The sequence below is a fragment of the Balearica regulorum genome, chromosome 4 (genome assembly GCF_011004875.1).
Source record: "Balearica regulorum gibbericeps isolate bBalReg1 chromosome 4, bBalReg1.pri, whole genome shotgun sequence".
In the NCBI taxonomy this organism is placed as follows: Eukaryota; Metazoa; Chordata; class Aves; order Gruiformes; family Gruidae; genus Balearica; species Balearica regulorum.
Genome location: NC_046187.1, coordinates 19,700,770 through 19,720,052, shown reverse-complemented (window position 1 = coordinate 19,720,052; position 19,283 = coordinate 19,700,770). Strand labels below are relative to the sequence as shown.

Here is a 19,283-nt window from a genome sequence, read left to right as displayed (position 1 = left end):
GGCGGGGCGGGGGCATCGGCAGTGGTGCTGGCCTGGCAGCACCGGTACCCCTCGGCCCTAGACGGACCTTGTTTCTGAGGAGTGCCGACTTGCGTGGAATCCCTTGAAACGCTCACGCCAGGTGGGCAGGCGGGAGCATCCTGTTCTCTCCTGGGTGGGTTTTGAGTCTACCCGTTTCCTGGCCGTGTCTCTGCCGGTGGGAGACCCCTTGAAAGAGCATGTGAGGTGCCCTGTAGTAGAGGATGTGCTAAATTTTTTTCTCGTTACTTATGGGGAAACATTGCTCAGACCTTGGAGGCATAATATTTTATGTCTTCTGTTAGAATTAAGTACTGTAGTGCTGAATTACCTGTCAGTCTTTTCTTGATTCCTGTTATATACTTGGCCGTGAGTTTCCTATACTAGTAGCCAATAAAGGGTGTCATGCAGAAACAGGGATCTTTCAGATCTGACTGTTTGGTCCATTGTACAATGACGATTAACTGTGTATATACAATGGGAAGACAGACGTTCCTAATGTTTTCACTCTAGTGCGATTGCCATATTATGAACTTTAATAATCATCTCTTTATACAGTAAACCTGTTCTGTTTCTGGATACAATCTAAATAGTAGTTTTTTCTGTGCCCTGGGGCAGTCACTGTATGCATTTGAAAAGGTCATTTTAAAAAATGTCTATGATATCCTTTTTTGAAATGTGGTGACTGCCACTGAGTTTGGTAGCAGAGGCTACCACTGTGTTGGGTGTGATGACAGATCCTGTAATCTCCATTTTTACTCTCTGTATTGTAACATTTATTTTGGTTGGTTGTTTTTTGTTTTTTTAATATGGCTACATGCTGAGTTAAGATCTTTGGTTGTCACATGCAGTGACATGTAAAGCACCCTTCAGAGTTATTTGATTTGGTACCTTGATGTGCAATTTGTTTAAATTCTCCTGTGCAGTACAGATTTACCTTTATTTCTGACCCTGTTATTGAACTGAAGCGCCAGCTGTCAAAAATGCTTCCAGGAAATTGGGGCAAAAGAAAAATATTATACAAAGTCACAATAAGCAAGAGCGAGTTGAGAAGAAAGACAATTTTAAGGAAAACTAGTTTTGCAATCTGAGCTACCTTGTCAAGAATTTCAGTTCTAACCCATTGAAGGCTGCAAACCAGAATAGAATTGTGTATTTGTTAAAAGAATGGTTATACTAGCCAGGAAAAGCATATTGGTGAAGCTTCCCAATTTATTTCTTGTTGTCTGATCAGGGTACCTTGTCAGGGGCATGTTCTTACCCAGTTCCAATGAAATGGTAAAAGAGATTGTCTTAAGACACAGCACTTGCGGTTCAACCTGAAAAAAATATTGTACTTATTTCATTCATGAGGCAGCCCAATAGCTGCTTTGGGCCTATTGCTGACTGGTCACAATAGCAGCATGATTGCCTGGTTAGTGTACCAGTACTTTTATAAAATTTATTAAAATAGCTTATTGATGAGACAGAAATCAAAGTCCAAGGAAACAATTGCCTGTTTCATCTAAGGTAGGTGTTTCCTGTGCTGTGGTCTTCTGCAATACCAGGATACAGTTGAACAGGATTCATCAATAGCCCAAGCAGGGGTTTTGGGAAAAGCTCTGTATGGTGCTAAGGCCCAGAAAATACAGCCCTATGTTAATTTCTTCTCTCCTTGTGGAGTTCTCCTTAGGATTGAACTAAATCAAACTGTAACCTGGCAGTGCTCTGGCCCCCAGAGGGGATTTATAGACAGGCATTGCTGTCCAAGACTAGTTCTGGGGTACAGTGGGTTAGTGATTGACCACTAGTCTTCCCAAAGCAATATGTTAGGGTTTTTCCCCCCCGCCCCTTAACTTGTGCATTTAATACAATCTGACGTAAGCAGCAGGCACTTCTTCCTTGCTCCTCTTATCATGAGACGATAAAATATGCCAAAGATAGTGTCCAGGGAAGAAGTTGGGTCGTTGCAAATCTACTGAAGGCTGCTAGTTGTAGCAAGTACTTGGAGCATAAGTATTCTGACAGGAGTCAGAACTCTTTTTTTGTTTCCCAATCACTTTTCATGACTAGGCAATGGAAAGAGGTAATTCTCCATAAAAGGTAATTGGTCCTTGACAGCAGTAGCTGGTGTTACACTAAGAGATGTGAGCCAGTTTTAAACAATTAATAGAGTTGCAGAAACAGTGCCAGCTGCCTGCTCTTGGTAGGAATAAATTAGGTTTAACTTTATACTGCTCTGAATTTGTCATCAGCAAAAGACAGCAACGTTGGTCAAACTTTTAAAGTGATGTCTGTATGAGGAGGGACTGAGTAAGCTAGGACTTGTCATTCTGGGAAAGAAGTCATTCAGGCATATGTTCAGCAGAGAGTTAGGACACAAATTTACAAAATACTATAGAAAAGATTAAAAGACAAAAGTCTTTCTGAAGGTGGCTTTTCCTAATCTTGGTATCTCTGGGTTTGTACTGGAAGACACAAATAAAATGATGTAGTTCTTCATGCAAGAAGCAGACCCCTTCAATTCTTTGCTAGGATCCTGCCAGGGTCTGCAGATATGACATTTACAGGGGTTAGAAGGGAAATGGGACAAGTACTAGGATTAGAGATCCATGAGGATTAAATAAAGCATATAGGGCTCAGGAAATCTGAAAATTCAGACAGTATTTCAGTAAATCAGCATCTATGCTCATCTTGTTGATACCCTTTCCTGGGCATCTCCTTATGGCCATGGTTGGAGAGAGTTTACAATATAGCCTGACCCCTGTTCTGATCAGTATGATGTTCTTTTACGGTCATAACCCTTAAAGTTTTGGCGTTTTTTAAAAAAAAAATTATTAACACATGTGCTTAATATTCACATATCCTTTATGCCAGGCAGATATGCACCTACTGGTTAAATTAGTCTGTGTACTCAATAATTATTCCTCAGTGGGAAAGTGACCCAAAAATTTTTTTGCGTCTAACAATTTTCTTGCTTCAGCAAGAATTAGCAGCTTCTCTCCTTCCTGCTGTTTGTTTTGTCTTCATTAGGCTGATAGGTGCTTACACACCTTTTCTTCACCTCACAAGAAAGAGTTGGTAGACATCAGATCTTTTGCTTTCCATCCACCAACCTACGTACCTCATCATCCTTTACTCTTCTGACTTTCGGGACTGGAAAGGATAAAAGCAGTTGACTATGTTTACTATAGTTGTATATCTCAAATTCATCTACTAGTTACATATTAAATTCATTAATTGCTATTCCATGATTTTTTTTTCTTCTTGTTGGGGAATGAAATAAAACTGCAAATTTATTTTCTCAGCTAGGTCTCTGGACAAAATGGGGAATGGATCACTGAAACCCAAGCATCTGAGGAGGCCGAATAGACATGTAGCAAATCTCTCTATTGGCTGTGGTGGCAACCATAAGTTTTTGAAGGACCAAGGTCTAGGTGTCAGTGTGATCAATGGGCAAGCTGATGTTCTTTGCAGCAGGGTGCTTGAACTGGAAAAGGAGTTGAAGAGAAAAGATCAAGAGCTGCAAGAGGGTCAAAGTCATGTTGCTGAGCTTCAGGAACAGTTGGCTGTGCAGACTAAGGTCATAGCAGAACTCACCAAGGAACTTCAGAGCAAGTGTATACAGTTGAACAAGCTGCAGGATGTTGTTAGCACTCAAGGAGAGCACTCTCTTCAGCTTTCTCCATTTAAAGCAGCTTCAAGGATTCAAGTCTCTGGCAATAGGAGGAGAGGAGCCAAGGAAGGTGTATCTGCAGAGCCGACAACACAGCTGTATGATTTGACCAGGCAATCTATGTTTTCCTTTGAAAAAGCAAGAGTCCGAAAAGATTCCAGGTAAGCTCATTCAAGGGGGATTATATGCTTGTGTTACAAGGATATTACTTTTATCACAATGATATCTTCTCCTCATGATAAATCAGGATTAAAAGTATCTCTCTTTTTTATATAGACTTTGTTACTGTCATAGAAGCTGGTTGAGTTTGTATGTACCTTTAACCAAGAACCTGTATCCCTCAGACTTCAGATGAAGAGTGGTGGGTAGCCTCTGTATTTTAGTTGAGGAGACTCTTATAGTATCTTTGGGATTTATCTTTCCTGCCAGCTAAGGAGAACCTAAGCCTCTTCTCATGTCCAGCTTTGCCTAGTGCTTGCAGCTTAATCTGTACTCTGGAGCACTAATGAGCAGAAGATTCAAGACTTCAGGATTCTTATTCCTATAGCATGGATGGCTTGGGAAGGAGCAGGTGGCTGCAGCTCGACTCTTCCAAATGCAATACGGACACTGATTCTGAGCTGTGTATGAAGTTTGTAAGCCCAGTTTCAAGTCAGTCTGGTGTGAAATAGGAATTTTTTTGTATGACGTGATTATCCTCTTAGCAGCTTCCTCCTACCCTCCAGCTTCTGACAGTCATGGTGTAGGAACCTAATTTTGCTTGTTTCTCTTTGAATCCAATTATATTTCTAGCCTCTGCAAGAGCCAGAAATATCTGTGGTCGCAGCTGACATTGTGAACAGAGGTATCAGACTGGTATCCTTAAACATACCTTAGACTCTTTTTTACCTTGCAGTGAAGACATAACCTCCGTATCTGTTTTAACATGGTGGTAGCCAGAATCTATCTAAGGGCTTCAGCCAGCACCTTAACTGCCTCATGTCTGTGGGGAGCTTTATTATTGTCTTAAGAAATCATGGCACATTTGAGTATGTATTGTAGTAGACCTGAGAATTATCAGACTTGATTTCTTATCCATCATATCCAGCATTGCACATTAGAGGCTGTGTTGTGAACGAGAAAGGCTGCCCGAGTCACCATAAGGAGCTGAAATATTTGGCTAGCAGTGTTTTTCCAGAGAACTATACTAACATTTTATTACAAGTATATGGACAGTTTAGATAATTGCATGTTTTAGGAGCGTTTGTAATTATATGCCTTCTCTTTGGCATGATCCTTGTACTCAGTCCACCAGATGATGATTTTCTAGGGTGCTTTCAGATACAGCATTGTAACAGCACCGAGACTGAAGCAAACAGAAGAGCCAGTTGCTTAGATAACAGCAGCACAGACTTTGCTGTTCAAAACAAAAACAAATATTCCAGCTTAAGTAACGTAAATGTAATGCTGATCATGCAATAAAAACCGACTGGACGCTCAACCCATCCCAGAGCCACGCCGAACCCGCCCCTGCCCGACTAGCCCCCTTTTATGGTGAGCATGATGTCACATGGTATGGAATAGCCCCTGGCCAGCTTGGGTCACCTGTCCTGACTCCTTGTGAAATTTATCCTTGCCAGAAGCAGGCCACCCATCTTTTCCTCTGTGATCTTACAGTTGATCTCTTGATTAGTAAATCATCAGAGGGGCTAGAATTAAGAAAAAGTGATTTCTAGAGTATCCTAAGCATTCAATAGATCAGTCCAGACATTAAAAAATTATTTTCTTAGAATATAAAAATTATGGTCAACTTGCTATTTTACCCAGTGTTTTTAAACTCAATTTTATGCAATTGAAAAATTTTCAGCTTTAGCTTTTGGTAGGAAATAAAGTGGCAATCTTCCTGTGTTTTACACTGTCCTGGTTTTCGGCTAAGATAGAGTTAATTTTCATAAGAAGCTGAGACAGGACACAGCCAGTATAGCTTAGCCAAACGAGCCAAAAGGATATTCAATACCATATGATGTCATGCTCAAAAAAGGGAATGGGGCTAACCAGGATGAGGGGCGGCACAGAGAGGGCCAGTATGGCTGCCGGATGCTCTGAGTATGCAGTCTGAGTGTACAGTTGTCAGGTGAGAAATTGCATTGTCTCTCACCCATTTTGTGTTTTCTAAATGTAGTTGTTGTTATTTTTCTCTTCCTTTGCTGTGCTATTAAACTGTCCTTATCCCAAACCACAAGTTTTACCTTTTTGTTTCAATTCTCCTCCCCATCCCACCAATGGGAGGAGGGGTGAGTGAGCAGCTGCATAGTATTTAGTTGCCAGCTGGGGCCAAACCCTGACAGTCCTTTCTGGCACCCAATGTGGGGCTTGATGGGTTGAGATAACAGCAGATCTGACCAGAGTGAGTTAAAACAAAGTTGTTATATACATTTATTATATTAGGTAAATAGTTGCTGGTCACAAATTCTACTTGCTGTATATATTCCCTGCGATGCTCTTTATCACCTCTGGGAGAGGGGTCAAGATCCTCAGTTTTGTGTAATATCGACTTATGACATGATAACGTCACTGGTCATGAGCTTAAGCTGGTATTTGTACATAGCATAGCTGTCATCTCCATACCTCGGATGACATCCTTCACAATTGATTAATAATCGCACTCAATCTGTGGGGAAGACGGGGGGGATACCTTCTCCCACTCTTTCATCTCCCCTTTTCCCTTCAGGCTGGTTATAGCAGCTTTTGAGAATTTTGAATACCCTTGGGATGTTCAAGCCAGCATGCTTTTATTTCTAGGTCTCTTGAACATGTTCCAGGTCTCGTTTAGGTTTACAAAAAAATTGTTCGAAGAATAACACCCAGAGTTCTGCCCCAAGGCTGAATAGTCATGGGTGGCATAGCATATGGGAGAGCATGGGCAGGTATCTAGAGAACTTCTCACCTCCAACGGTTTGGAACTTGACTCCTGATCAACTACAGGATCCTGATGAAGTGATAGAATATTTGAAAGAAAAATGCTGTGGCTATTGCAAAGAGGCACAACTTACCACCCTGTGCAGGACCCTGGCCACTATCAACCAAACACTGCTCGATATTAGGCACCACCCTCAGGGGAAGAGAGGGAAAACAGAGTGACAGGCACTGTGGCTACTTAAACCGCCGTGACAGGGACTGCAGGTTAACAAAAAAAAAAAAACAACCCATGCTGGTATCAGTCACCCCCATACAGAAGAAATACACACACACAAAAAAAAAAAATCAATTTGCTTAGTAAGTGATGTTGATGAACCATGACCGTCATGAGACTAGGAGGAAGAGGCAAAATTAAACACTTGATCCCTGTCCCTGAGTGAGCTGCAAGACTGGCAAAAAGATTTCAACACCTATCCAGGCAAGCAGACCACCATGGAGAGAGGTATCCAGTACCTGAGGGAATTAGCTGTACAGGAGATGCTTTATTATGACTAGAACAAGACACACTTACCCACAGATCTTGATGAAGTCCAATGTACCTGACCCAAAAATGCAGAACTCTGTACAGAGCACATCAGTGTCGTATGCCAGCTCATTGGCAGTAATGGACTGGAAAGGCGAAAAATGTACCAATGGTGGATGAAGTGGCTGGCCAAGTCCAGCAATATGAAGAAAGTCTCTATTCCTCCCTCATCTCGGCTGTGGAAAAACTGAACCAGAAGTTCCAGCAGCTCTAAAAGAATATGTCCTGCGCCCCACCTGTACAGACCAGTATTTCAGCTATTAGGAGTACACCTTCTTCTGCTCAAGAGAAAAGATATAGAGGGTATGCACCACGAGGCACCCTGTGGTTTTACCTGAATGACCACAGAGAGGACATGAGGAAGTGGGAAGGAAAACCTTGAAAAATCTTGACCCTAGAGGCATGACTACATGAGTTGCAAGGTAAAACAAGCACAAATAGGGATTCTTCCAGGAAAATTGCCACTCTGCTTTCCAGTGTGCAGTTCCCCAGACTGAGTGGAAGGCCTATTCGTACTTACGGCCCTCCTGAAGGGACTTCTAAGTCGTTTTTACAAGAAACGAATAACAAATACCACGAAAGTGGGGCGTCATGATCCTTCTTGCTTTTAAGCAGGTGGATCAGGCTTCTAAGATTGAAGTGGGTCAGGTGGATTTGAACTGGCAACATAAGGGTGAATTATTGACAGCTTGGTGGGTGTATGATACCTCCGGCCATCAAGGAAGAGATCACAGAATAGTAGAGGTTGGAAGGAATCTCTGGAGAGCATCTAGTCCAACCCCCTGCTAAAGCAGGATCACCTAGAGCAGGTTGCACAGGATTGCATCCAGGTGGGTTTTGAATATCTCCAGAGAAGGAGACTCCACAACGTCTCTGGGCAGCCTGTTCCAGTGCTCTGTCATCCTCAAAGTGAAGAAGGTTTTTCTCATATTCGGGTGGAACTTCCAGTTCCAGTTTGTGCCCATTGCCCCTTGTCCTGACCCTGGGCACCACTGAAAAGAGTCTGGCCCATCCACCCTTCAGATATTTGTAAGTATTGATAAGATCCCCTCTCAGTCTTCTCTCCTCCAGGCTAAACAGACCCAGCTCTCTCAGCCTTTCCTCATAGGAGAGATGCTCCAGTCCCCTAATCATCCTCATAGCCCTCTGCTGGACTATCTCCACTAGTTCCCTGTCTTTCTTGAACTGAGGCCCCCAGAACTGGACACAGTACTCCACACGTGGCCTCACCAGGGCAGAGTAGAGGGGGAGGAGAACCTCCCTCGACCTGCTGGCCACACTCCTCTTAATGCGTCCTCAAGATACCATTGGCCTTCTTGGCCACAAGGGCACATTGCTGGCTCATGGATAATTTCTTGTCCACCAGGACTCCCAGGTTCTTCTCCGCAGAACTGCTTCCCAACGGGTCACACAGATGCAAGATATAGATAAACTTGTGATCAAGGGGTTGACTTGACCATGGACACAACTTCACAGGTCATCCATGAATGTGAAACATGTGCTGCAATCAAGCAAGCCAAGCAGGTAAAGCCTCTCTGGTATAGAGGATGATGGCTGAAATGCAAATATGGAGGATCCTGGCAGATATTGATTATATCACACTCCCACAAACCTGCCAAGGAAAGTGCCATGTACCTACAATGGTGGAAGCAACCACTGGACGGCTGGAAACATATCCTGTTTCCACTGCCCGGAACACTATTCTGGGCCTTGAAAAGCAAGTCCTGTGGTGACATAGCAACCTAGAAAGAACTGAATCAGACAATGGGACTCATTTCTGGAACAACCTCATAGACACCTGGGCCAAAGAGCATGGTATTGAGTGGGTGTATCACATCCCCTGTCATGCACCAGCCTCTGGGAAAGTTGAAAGGTACAATGGACTGCTAAAAACTACCCTGAGAGCAATGGGTGGTGGGACCCTCAAACACTGGGACACCCATTTAGCAAAGGCCACCTGGTTAGTTAACACTAGGGGATCTGCCAATCGAGCTGGCCCTGCCCAATCAAAATTTCCACGCCCAGTAGAAGGGGATCAAGTTCCTGTAGTGCGCATGAAGAATATGTTGGGTAAAACAGTTTGGGTTATCCCTGCTTCAGGCAAAGGCAAGCCCATCTGCGGGATTGCTTTTGCTCAGGGACCAGAGTGCATTTGGTGGGTGATGAGAAAGGATGCGGAAGTCCCGTGTGTACCTCAAGGGCATTTGATTTTGGGTGAAAATAGCCAATAAATTAAATTGTATGATGTTAATTTCTAAATAACCCTGCCATTGTATGTCATCCCTACTAAAATTGCTTTATGCGCCATCAGTACTATTACAGTAAGTATACCCAAAATTAATGAAGGATGAATTTTAATGAAACCGAGAGAAGTGCAGTCATAATGGAACTAGAACTGCCTTTAGCAACTGGCACCCAGCAACTTCCTTGAAATTGACATCTTCAGCCTGCAGACCATGGGCATCGACCACATTAGATACACCAGCTGCGAACTCTGAATGCAGCATGCAACAATCCACCACATACCATCTCTCCTGCCCTTAAAGATGGTTATGACAGATGGACCGCAAAGTCATGGCTTAAATGAATTCAACAGACATCTTAAAGGGATGGCCCATAGACTAACAGAATGATATCTATATATACCTATATATGTATATCAAAGATAGGAAAAGTGATGGTGATTAAAGGGATAGTGTAGGAGCTGGGCATGACGTAGATGGTATAAAGTAAGGGGTAGATTATGTCATTGTTTTAGGCAGGGATAGACTTAATTTTCAAAAGAAGCTGGGAGGGGACACAACCAGGATAGCTGACCCAAACTAGCCAAAGGGATATTTGATACCACATTACTTCATGGTCAATACATAAAGGGAGTGGGCCTAGCTGGGGCAGAGGAGTCACTTCTTGGGAATGGGCTAGGCATTGGATACTGAGCGGTGAGCAAATTGCATTGTGTATCACCCACTCTTACTAGTATTGTGGTTGTTATTTTCCTCTTCCTTTGCTATCCTATTAAACTGTCCTTATCCCAACCAAGTTTTAATTTTTTCTCTTCTCCATCCCACAGTGGATGCTTCCTCCAACAAATCAAGTAATAGTGAAAGATCTTGCTCAGAATTCTGGGGTGGGGGCAGATAAATCTTTTGATGCAGTAGAGGCCAAAGTATCATTTGATCTTCCGAATACTTTGGAAGGAAACAAATGCAAAAAACCCCACCACAAAACTGTTTTAGACATAGCACTTCTATGCATCTGAGATAAGCCTGTGATACACATGCACTAGTTTAAGCCACCATCACCTTGCTATTGAGACAACTAAATTTTTGAAGAAGCAAACATTTGCTTTCCTTACCTGGGCTGTAAATACTGCTATAGTAGGTCAAATTCAGACAGTTGGCATACAAGTAAGGAAAACGTCTCACCTTCCCTGTCTACAGACTTCTGTCCACTGTAGTTAAAAATACTCATCCTTTAGCCTAACAGTGTCTGTGGAATTGTTTAGAGTTGCTATATAACTAGCTGCCTCCCCTCTACAGAGAGGGGACTGAATGCAGCCCCACTTCTGCATAAGATAATTGCACAGTGTAGCTACACAGTTGTGAAAGGAGCTATTTCAGAAGGAAGGGAAGCTCCATGCTATGTTCTTGAATTTGCATTGAGTCCAGAATGTTATCAGTCCATTTTTAGAAACACTTTGAAACAAATGGCACAATTTTATGCTATTTATTTAGCAGGATTTTACTTTTGTTTGGAGTATGTCCGCATGAATGATTTTTAATGAAAGTTTTAGAAGCTTCCAATGGTTCTTATCGATCCCGTATGAGTTGATGTTTTCTCATGTATATACGTCATCTCAAACAACTCAGATAAATCAATCTGTGTTTCCAAAAATATGTTTTTCATTAATGGGAGTTTGAGCATTGAAAATTTAACTAAAGCCTGAAGAATTTAGAGTTTGAACATGGTGTGTGAAAGCAGATCTGTCAAACAAGTCTTTCAAATGAAAATTTTTTAATCTTTTATCCTTCACAGTGTTGAGAATCTAGGTGTCTCAGTGTCTGTAGGACTTGGTTCTCCATTTTTCTGAGTCCTTCCAGAGCATGCTATCACCATCAGCAGCATCTAAGCTGCCAATATCAAGGTTCTTCCCATTATGGGCTCAGGATCATGACCCAGTTCTGTTATCAGCTGTTACTGGTTGGGGAAGAACTATCTTGACAGTTGACATTGATGTCCTTTCCCAGGCAATGCCAGCAGATAACCAAAAAATCTCTCATTACTAGAAGAAAAGCGTATTAAGAGGGAGATATATTTTAAGAGGGATATATGGCTCTGCAAAGTATATGTTGTACCCTTGTACCTGTGAGATGACATCTAGCTTATAATGGGAGTAAATTCCCAATCCTGTTCCCAAAAAGCCCTTCTCAGAGTGTCAGGTGGATTTCTAGGGGTTGACTGGGAATGTATTGAAAGGGGCAGGGGGAACATTTCCACAAGAGCTAACAGCAGAGAGAGGAACAAAGCCTGGAGAAGGATGCTATGGCAAAGCTAGCCCCGGGTGGTGAAGAAACTCCTAGTAGCAATGGGACCAAGACTGTTCACTACCAGAAGAGTTGTGTGCAGCTGTGCAACCCCTTTTTAGCCTTTTAGGACTATTCATCAGGACAGTGACTGGCACAAGTACGGATTAAATGTCTTCTGTCTTTTCAGGACTTCTAGTTATTTCCAGCAGCAAATCTCAGAAGTGGTGCAGGAGAAGCTGAGGAAAACAGCAGAGAGAAAACTGTTAGATATCGTGCTGGATACCCATGAAATGAGCAAGCAGCTGACTCAAGAGACTGAGCCATGGTTATGATACTCATGTGTCCTTCGTTGTGTGGCCAACTGCACTTTGCGAAAACAGCATAGTCTCCTATTCTGTAGTTCTGGAAGCTTTAGTGCTCATTTTAAGTAGCACTTTATGAGCCATTACTGTATTTTATTGCAGTATTGTATGCATGATGCAGGCCAGGGTGAATTAAATAAGCAAGGTTGTTTTTAGCAGAAAACAAAGTTAGAGCTTATATTCTAATAAATCTGTTGCTTTCAGCAGAAGGTAAGTTATGATCTGTATGTCTAAACACAATCCTCACCATAGGTACTTGATTTTATTTTTCTTCTCATCTCATTAGTCTTGCTTATTCTTAGTCATTATATGAGTAGTAACATTGTAAATCTACTTATTTGCCTTAACTGATTGATTCTTCCTGGCTTTTCCTACATAACGTAGTTTTGATGATAACCTTGCATTATTTCATGAATACAAGCAAGAGTGAGCCACAGGAAACTGTTAGTGTGTTTATTTTGTTATGTAGCTTCCTTACACATGCACATTAGGAACATGAGGACTTAAAGGCAGTCATTTCAGCAGTAAATGACTCAGTAGGTCCATAAAAGCTCCATCAGTGCAGCAGTTGTTTAATTGCATTTATTTCTGGCATGGATTCAAGGCACTGCTTTATAGGATACGCTTGATCCAGAACATGTGCAAGTCAATCAGAATTCATAGATTGCCCAGTATGTATAGCCAGCTTTGTCTCAGTTGGTTAGTCATTATTAGTGGATTCATCCACAGTTGATTTTTGCACATTTTCTTCTTCTTAAAAGCCAGCCACTGGGCTCTTCCACCAACAGCTCAAATAATAGATTGTTCTTGTCTTTACAACTCATCCATTTATATGTATTTACTACTGCAGGAAGTGATGCAGAGGCTCTGTCTCACACTTGCTGCACAAGAGTAAGTGACCTGGATGTGACTACAGCACAGACAATGCCCTCACTAACCAGGGCACCATCCCACAAGGTCTGGACAGGGTAGGCAGAGCAGGATTGTGATAACAGGGTCCACCAGGAATCCCACAGAAGAAGAAATCAGTATCAGATGCAAGCTTTAACCAAGAGACAGAAACGAATTGCTTACAATATTGGGGCAATACCCATCCAGAAGACAAAACCAAAAATCAGTTATTTCTATAACAACTCAGACAAGAGTTGAATGCCCAGAGCTGAGCTTAAATGCAGTATACAGGCTAATGGCCAGAGGATGCATGGGTGGTGGTCCCAAATGAGGCCGATCAGGGTAGTTAAGGCCTATTACTGCCCTCAGGGTGCTGACAGGCTAGTCCTTGATCACTGATCTGCCTTTTGTCAGAGTTTTACTGACACACTGAAGCTTTTCCAAAGATTTTTTAATGAAATAATTTGGGATGCCTGTAGTTTGCTATAGGATCACCAAAGTGAAATATAATATGTTTATTTCCCTGAATGCTGAATTTCAGAAAGCAAAGAGGTCAGCATTAATGGCTGCATACCGGTATCCACAAGCCCTTGTCTTATATTTTTACTTCTGATTATACCCTAAAAATTCCTAAAAGCAGTAGAGGAAAGGGCTTGCTTTGGGAAGATTCTTTCATGTCTGCTCATTCTTAAGGAGACAGAGCATATTTGGCATCCCACCTGAGCAGACTACTACAGGATTTTTTTTTTACTGCGGTAGGAGCATTTATGCTGTTTGTTGTCATCTGTGGAAAGGAACTGGGCACAGCAGAGTGGTGTGGGAGGGATCAGCAGTTACCCTCCGCCTCCACCTCTCCTGGATCCTGGACTTATTTTGTGAATTTTGGGACCATGTTCAACAGGTACTTTGCAAGCTAGCCATGCGATCATGTCCAGATCATAAATTTGCTTAATAGCTATGATCAGGGCATGCCACAGGATCAATATTATTTTGCAAGTGCAAGGGTAGTTATCTCTACTCAGTTTTAAAATCACATTCATTTACAACTTGCTTCATTTCTCCCACCACCAATGTCTACTAACAGTCTCCTAACAGCAACACCTGTTAATCATGTTTTTGCACTCTTTTCTTTCCTTGCATCTTTCCTCATCACAAAGGAGAAACTCTTGATGAGGTCTTAGTACCACAATGTTTAACCTTAACCTTATTACTATCATCAGTGTTGTGATTTTGCTGGATATTAGAAAAAATGTATTCGAATGTTAGAACCGTGGACCTGGTTTTATATCAAGTTGCCATTCCTATACAGGCAGTGGTATGTGAAGACATACCTCTCACACTTCTTTCAGATAAGCAAGGCTATATACCTTTGTCAGGCAATGGGAAAAGAATATGGTGAGAAACTGCAAAACTTTCTGAGGATCACATATTCTACTGGGAGCCTTTTTACATCTAAGCTGATGCTTTCTGCAGGCAGGGTCACACAGGAGAAGAGGGCCACAGTGTGGCACAGCTAATGGCATGCATATTAATTGCAAGGATTCTACCTTTTGTCAGTATTACTGGTCATGTAAGTATTAGAAATGTGAGGAAACATCTTGAGAGGAATGAATGTCTGGTGAATAATATACCCGAACCATGCTGGATCTTTTAAATTTTGTTTTTTGTTTGAAACCAGTGAGAAGCAGCTTATCATAGATGCCCTGAATAAAAATCAATTCTTGAAGAGACTGGAGCCTCACCAGATCCGAGACATGGTGGAATGTATGTATGAAAGCACTTTCCAGCAAGGGAGTTATGTCATCAGACAGGGAGAGCCGGGCAATCACATTTTTGTGCTCAAAGGTGAATACTGCTTACTTGTACAATGCACAAGTGCAAGAAACAGCAAATTTAGAAGTCTTTGCAGAAAACCACAATTGTGCTCTTCAATCATTTATAATGGCCCTGCTGAGGGCAATGAAAATTTTACCTGTGACTTTTATGAAACAAAAAGCACCTTAGAAACTTGAACCTTGATTTAATACTATTTCATGACCTCTTTCATTTCTGAAAGCCTAGAGGCCAGAAAATCATTTCTATTGTAGGTAAAGGTAGAGCCAACCCTTTCTTCTCCAAAGGAAGAGCAGGTATAATTTAAGCATACAGAAAACTGTTCAATTGTGATGCCACTTCTGAAATAAACTTACTTTTCTACATTCGTGACAGCTTATATCAGTTTTCTGTGTATGGGAAATTGAGAGATGAGGGCTAAGTTTACTGTTCTCAAAGCTTAGATTTTTTTTTTAAACAGCTGCCTTTTTTTTCTGGGAAAAAGCCTAGAAAAAACAAAAACAAGCTTTAGGATAAGAAGAGTTTCCTAAGATAATGCCAAGAGGATTGAAGTAATCTCACTGCAGTCATCTGTGTAGACTGCTACTGTGCTTACACTCAAATCTCAAATTACAGATGAGCCATAGTGGAGTCCAAGTTTAACACCTGAAAGTTGCTCCTAGCAGCAATACTCTCATCATCTCACCACAAAAAAAAGATAAAAAAAGAAAAAAGTCAGTATTTGTGTTAATTTGCATACTTACTCAATTCTGGACCACTAGAAGGCCCATGAATTAGAGCTCATGCTATAAGGAGTGTGTTCTGTTGAGGCAGGAATATTTAAGCTGGGAGCATATTATTATATGTTGTAGAGCCTATCTTCTGTCTTCATATGGATGGATTGGTTTGAAAAACTGACGGTAGCCGTGTTAGGATAACATAGATGGTGCAAGGAGAAAGAGGAGGCAGGATTTGTAACAAATAGCCATATTCTTGCTAGAAAAATGGTAAGATTCTGAAAAACAGATTAAATATGAGGCAGAAGTTGTGCACCTAGAAATTTTTCTGGCACATTAGATCTTTTTTTGAGGAGTCTTGGAGAGAAGAGGTTCAAATTTTTCACAACATGCTTAAGGGAAATTTTTTGGGGGCCTTAAACTATGAAGAAAGTCAGACTTTCTTTGACTTTTGCTAATTTTGTAATACGGCTCAACGAGAATTTCTTAAAGGAAGATTTAATGTGCTTTTCATTTTTCTGCACTCTCCTTTGTATTCTGCACATATATACATAGATGTGTACGAACTGACAAACCTCATGAGTAATTTCTCCTGTGATAACTATTTTTAAGATTTGTTTGTCTACACCACACTAGGCTACCTGAACCAGTACTGACTGACTTGTAGCAAGGGTTTATCCCATCAGGATTTAGAATACGCCTGTTTCATGGCCTTTTTTGTGTTGAAAAGTTTCTGTCAGCTTTCCCTCCCTTCCAAAGCAGATTTGTAGATTAGCAACACATTTTTTAAAAATAAAATGTCTATTGGTTTGTACTCCTGTTTCAAAGCACTGTTTGCATCACTGTTCCCATTCCTGTGTTACAGGGAGTGGTGAAGCCAGAAATATATTGCTTTGTTTTCCATTGACTCTGTGCAGTTGAGCTCAGTTTTAATACCTATTATCCTGATGATTTTCGACAGAGGGCAGTCTCGAAGTCTTTCAGCAGAATAAACTACTCTCCTCAATACCTGTGTGGACAGCATTTGGTGAACTAGCCATTTTATACAACTGCACACGAACAGCCTCTGTGAAAGGTACCTAAGGTTTATTATAACGATGTTGCTTATCTACTTTGGTGAGGTTCCTGTTATATCCAGATTTTCTTTGAAGTTTTAATTTAATAGATGTCTGCATGTTCTGATTATCTACAGTAAGATTATGTTTCCTTCCTTGAGTTCTTTCTGCTTGGAAACTCTAATAGTACTATGCCGTGAATATAATTCCATCACTACCATGACCTTTGATAAGCAATTGGGCATCTCCAAAGTATGCTAGTTAGCTAGATATGTACCAAACTAACTGCTAAGGAAGAATTACGTTGAATGATTGAGTAGCAGCGATAGTCTTTGCTCTTACATTCTTGTGTCAAATGCAACTCTGAGGCTGAAATTACAGTGAGTTTAAGATGCTATTAGAACCATGGTGGTTTTAATAGAGCAGATAAAACCTAATTCGACAAGAACTAAAATAAGTAGGAACTTCTTTTAGTCATTGCACTTCTTTTAGTTCTATGTCATTAAGTTACTGAGTCCTGTCAAGATCTATTTGCACCTGGCATTTGCAACTGGCCTTCGGAAGATTTGAGTTTGATCTCAAATGTGGTAGTGGGAGAGATGAAACCTCTAGGTGAGATGTGCTGCATCTCTGAGGCAAATACTGGCTCTTTGTGTTTATGGGCTAACCAGAATAGAGTTTTTAAGTATTGGTGTGATACAAATATCCCTCTTCCTGCGTAAGACTGTGTATTCATCCATTAAGTACTGCTTAATTCCTTTTCTAACCTGCCATAATTATTCTGTGACAACCAGTAAATGACCAAATATGATTAAATTGATCATTTCTTCGCTCTTCACCATTCCATAAGTATTACTTGTGTTTGAAGGCTAATTTCTGTTCTTATCTAAATCTGCAGGAACTTTGAATCACAACTAAGTATGAAGAGTTCATGTTGAGTTAAAAAGGAGCAAATGAAATAAACCAAGAAGTTCACTTCAAAAGCTTCTGGTCTTTTTTTCCTGCACCCATTTTAAGCACTTGATCACTGCTGGCTGTGCAGATGGAAGTTATTACATGTAATCTGGTTTTGTTGCTGTCTGATAAACAGAACAGCATCAATAATGTAATTATTTTTCTTACTAGCACACTGTTCTACTTGACTATGTTCCCTATGTTATTTTTTTGCCTCCTGTATAGTGTTAGCACTACACAGTAGTGTTTTGGCATAGTAAGATGTCATGCTGCTTTAGACCTTTTTTAACATTAATTGGTTTTGAGGTCGGGCAAGACTTGTCCAATTATGGACAAGAAAGAGTGTCTGAATACTTAAAAATCACTGCAGAAACTTGCCCCTCCCCAGTAGCTTTCCTGTGATTGTTGTGGCACAAGAGCAGTACAATGCCATAACTGAGCATGACTAGTAAATAGATCTGTGAAAACCTTTTCTTGATGCTGGATCTAGTGACCTTTTAGCTGCAGTCTTTGAAAACTGATAAGTGAAGGGCCTAAAGGAAAGATGGAGAGGGACTGTTTATCAGGGAGTGTAGTGACAGGACAAGGGGTAATGGGTTTAAGCTGAAGGAGGGTCGATTTAGATTAGATGTTAGAAAGAAATTCTTTACTGTTAGAGTGGTGAGGCACTGGAACAGGTTGCCCAGAGAGGTTGTGGATGCCCCCTCCCTGGAAGTGTTTAAGACCAGGTTGGATGGGGCTTTGGGCAACGGTGGTCTAGTGGAGGGTGTCCCTGCCTGCAGCGGGGGCGGGGGGGGTTGGAACTAGATGATCTTTGAGGGTCCTTCCAACCCAAACCATTCTATGATTCTATGATTCTACGACTTCAACCAGACAGCATTTCAATGGCTGCTGCTACCCAGCAGCATCTTTGCATGCAGTAGCTGTATTTGAAACTTGAAATGTGATTTAATTCTCTGATTCTGATTTTTCTCTTTCTCTAGCTCATCTTTGACATTACAGGCTTTTTTCGAGCTATATAATGGCTTTATTTATTTAACGTGCAAGATACAGGAAATGCATTCACGATAGCTTGGAGACTTCCGTATTTTCTTCATGCAAAGAAAACTTAAAGATGTTACTTAGGAGAAAGACAAAACCAAAGCAATAACTTTGTTCTCCCAGTATCCAAAAATATTTTTGAGCTTTTTTGATAAATAGCCATTAACAGCATATGTGTATATCAGGATTAAGTACAAAGACCAATAACTGTGCATCATTTTAAACCTGGAATTTTTATTTCCTGTAAAAATGATTCTATATATGACAAATTGAGGAAATAAATTGCTCTTTTTTTCTTTCTTAGCTTTCCTTTATGCCAGAGAAAGTTTTGTTTCTTCTTATGACCGCTAGAAAACTGCTGAATATGGTGTAGCATCTTTTTAAAAAAGATATTAAATTAAATAGAATCACCTTATTTTGCTTAAAAAAAAATAAAAAGTGCGATGTGTTGTGTCAGTGATTGCACACAGAGGCTGTTTAGTGGTTTGCATCTTTGATGCTGGATCTTATGCATGCTTACTGTATTAATATTTTAATGCCTTTCAAAAGATAATAATGTTTTGATCACCCTTTATTGCATTATAAAATGGCTACATTGGAGGAAAACTGTGTGAGGTTCACAGGATGAAATGAAAAATGAAATTATGAAATGAAATGGTATTTCTTGACCTCTGTTATTTCTATCTTATTGCATATCTCACAAACTTTTGCATGTAATCTGAATTAGAGATGGATTGAAGCCATAGTATTC

At 40.9% G+C, this 19,283-nt stretch overlaps 1 protein-coding gene across 1 annotated transcript in view; it reads left to right on the top strand.

Annotated features, from left to right (window-relative positions):
- Window positions 1–3,322: 3,322 nt before the first annotated feature.
- The window catches only part of PRKG2 (protein kinase cGMP-dependent 2), a 35,253-nt gene continuing 19,292 nt past the window's right edge, over window positions 3,323–19,283 (top strand). Inside the window, exons 1-3 of the mRNA XM_075751390.1 lie at window positions 3,323–3,834; window positions 14,612–14,778; window positions 16,444–16,557. Of these exons, the coding sequence (XP_075607505.1) occupies window positions 3,323–3,834; window positions 14,612–14,778; window positions 16,444–16,557 (793 nt within the window). The remainder of the gene's footprint in view (window positions 3,835–14,611; window positions 14,779–16,443; window positions 16,558–19,283) is intronic.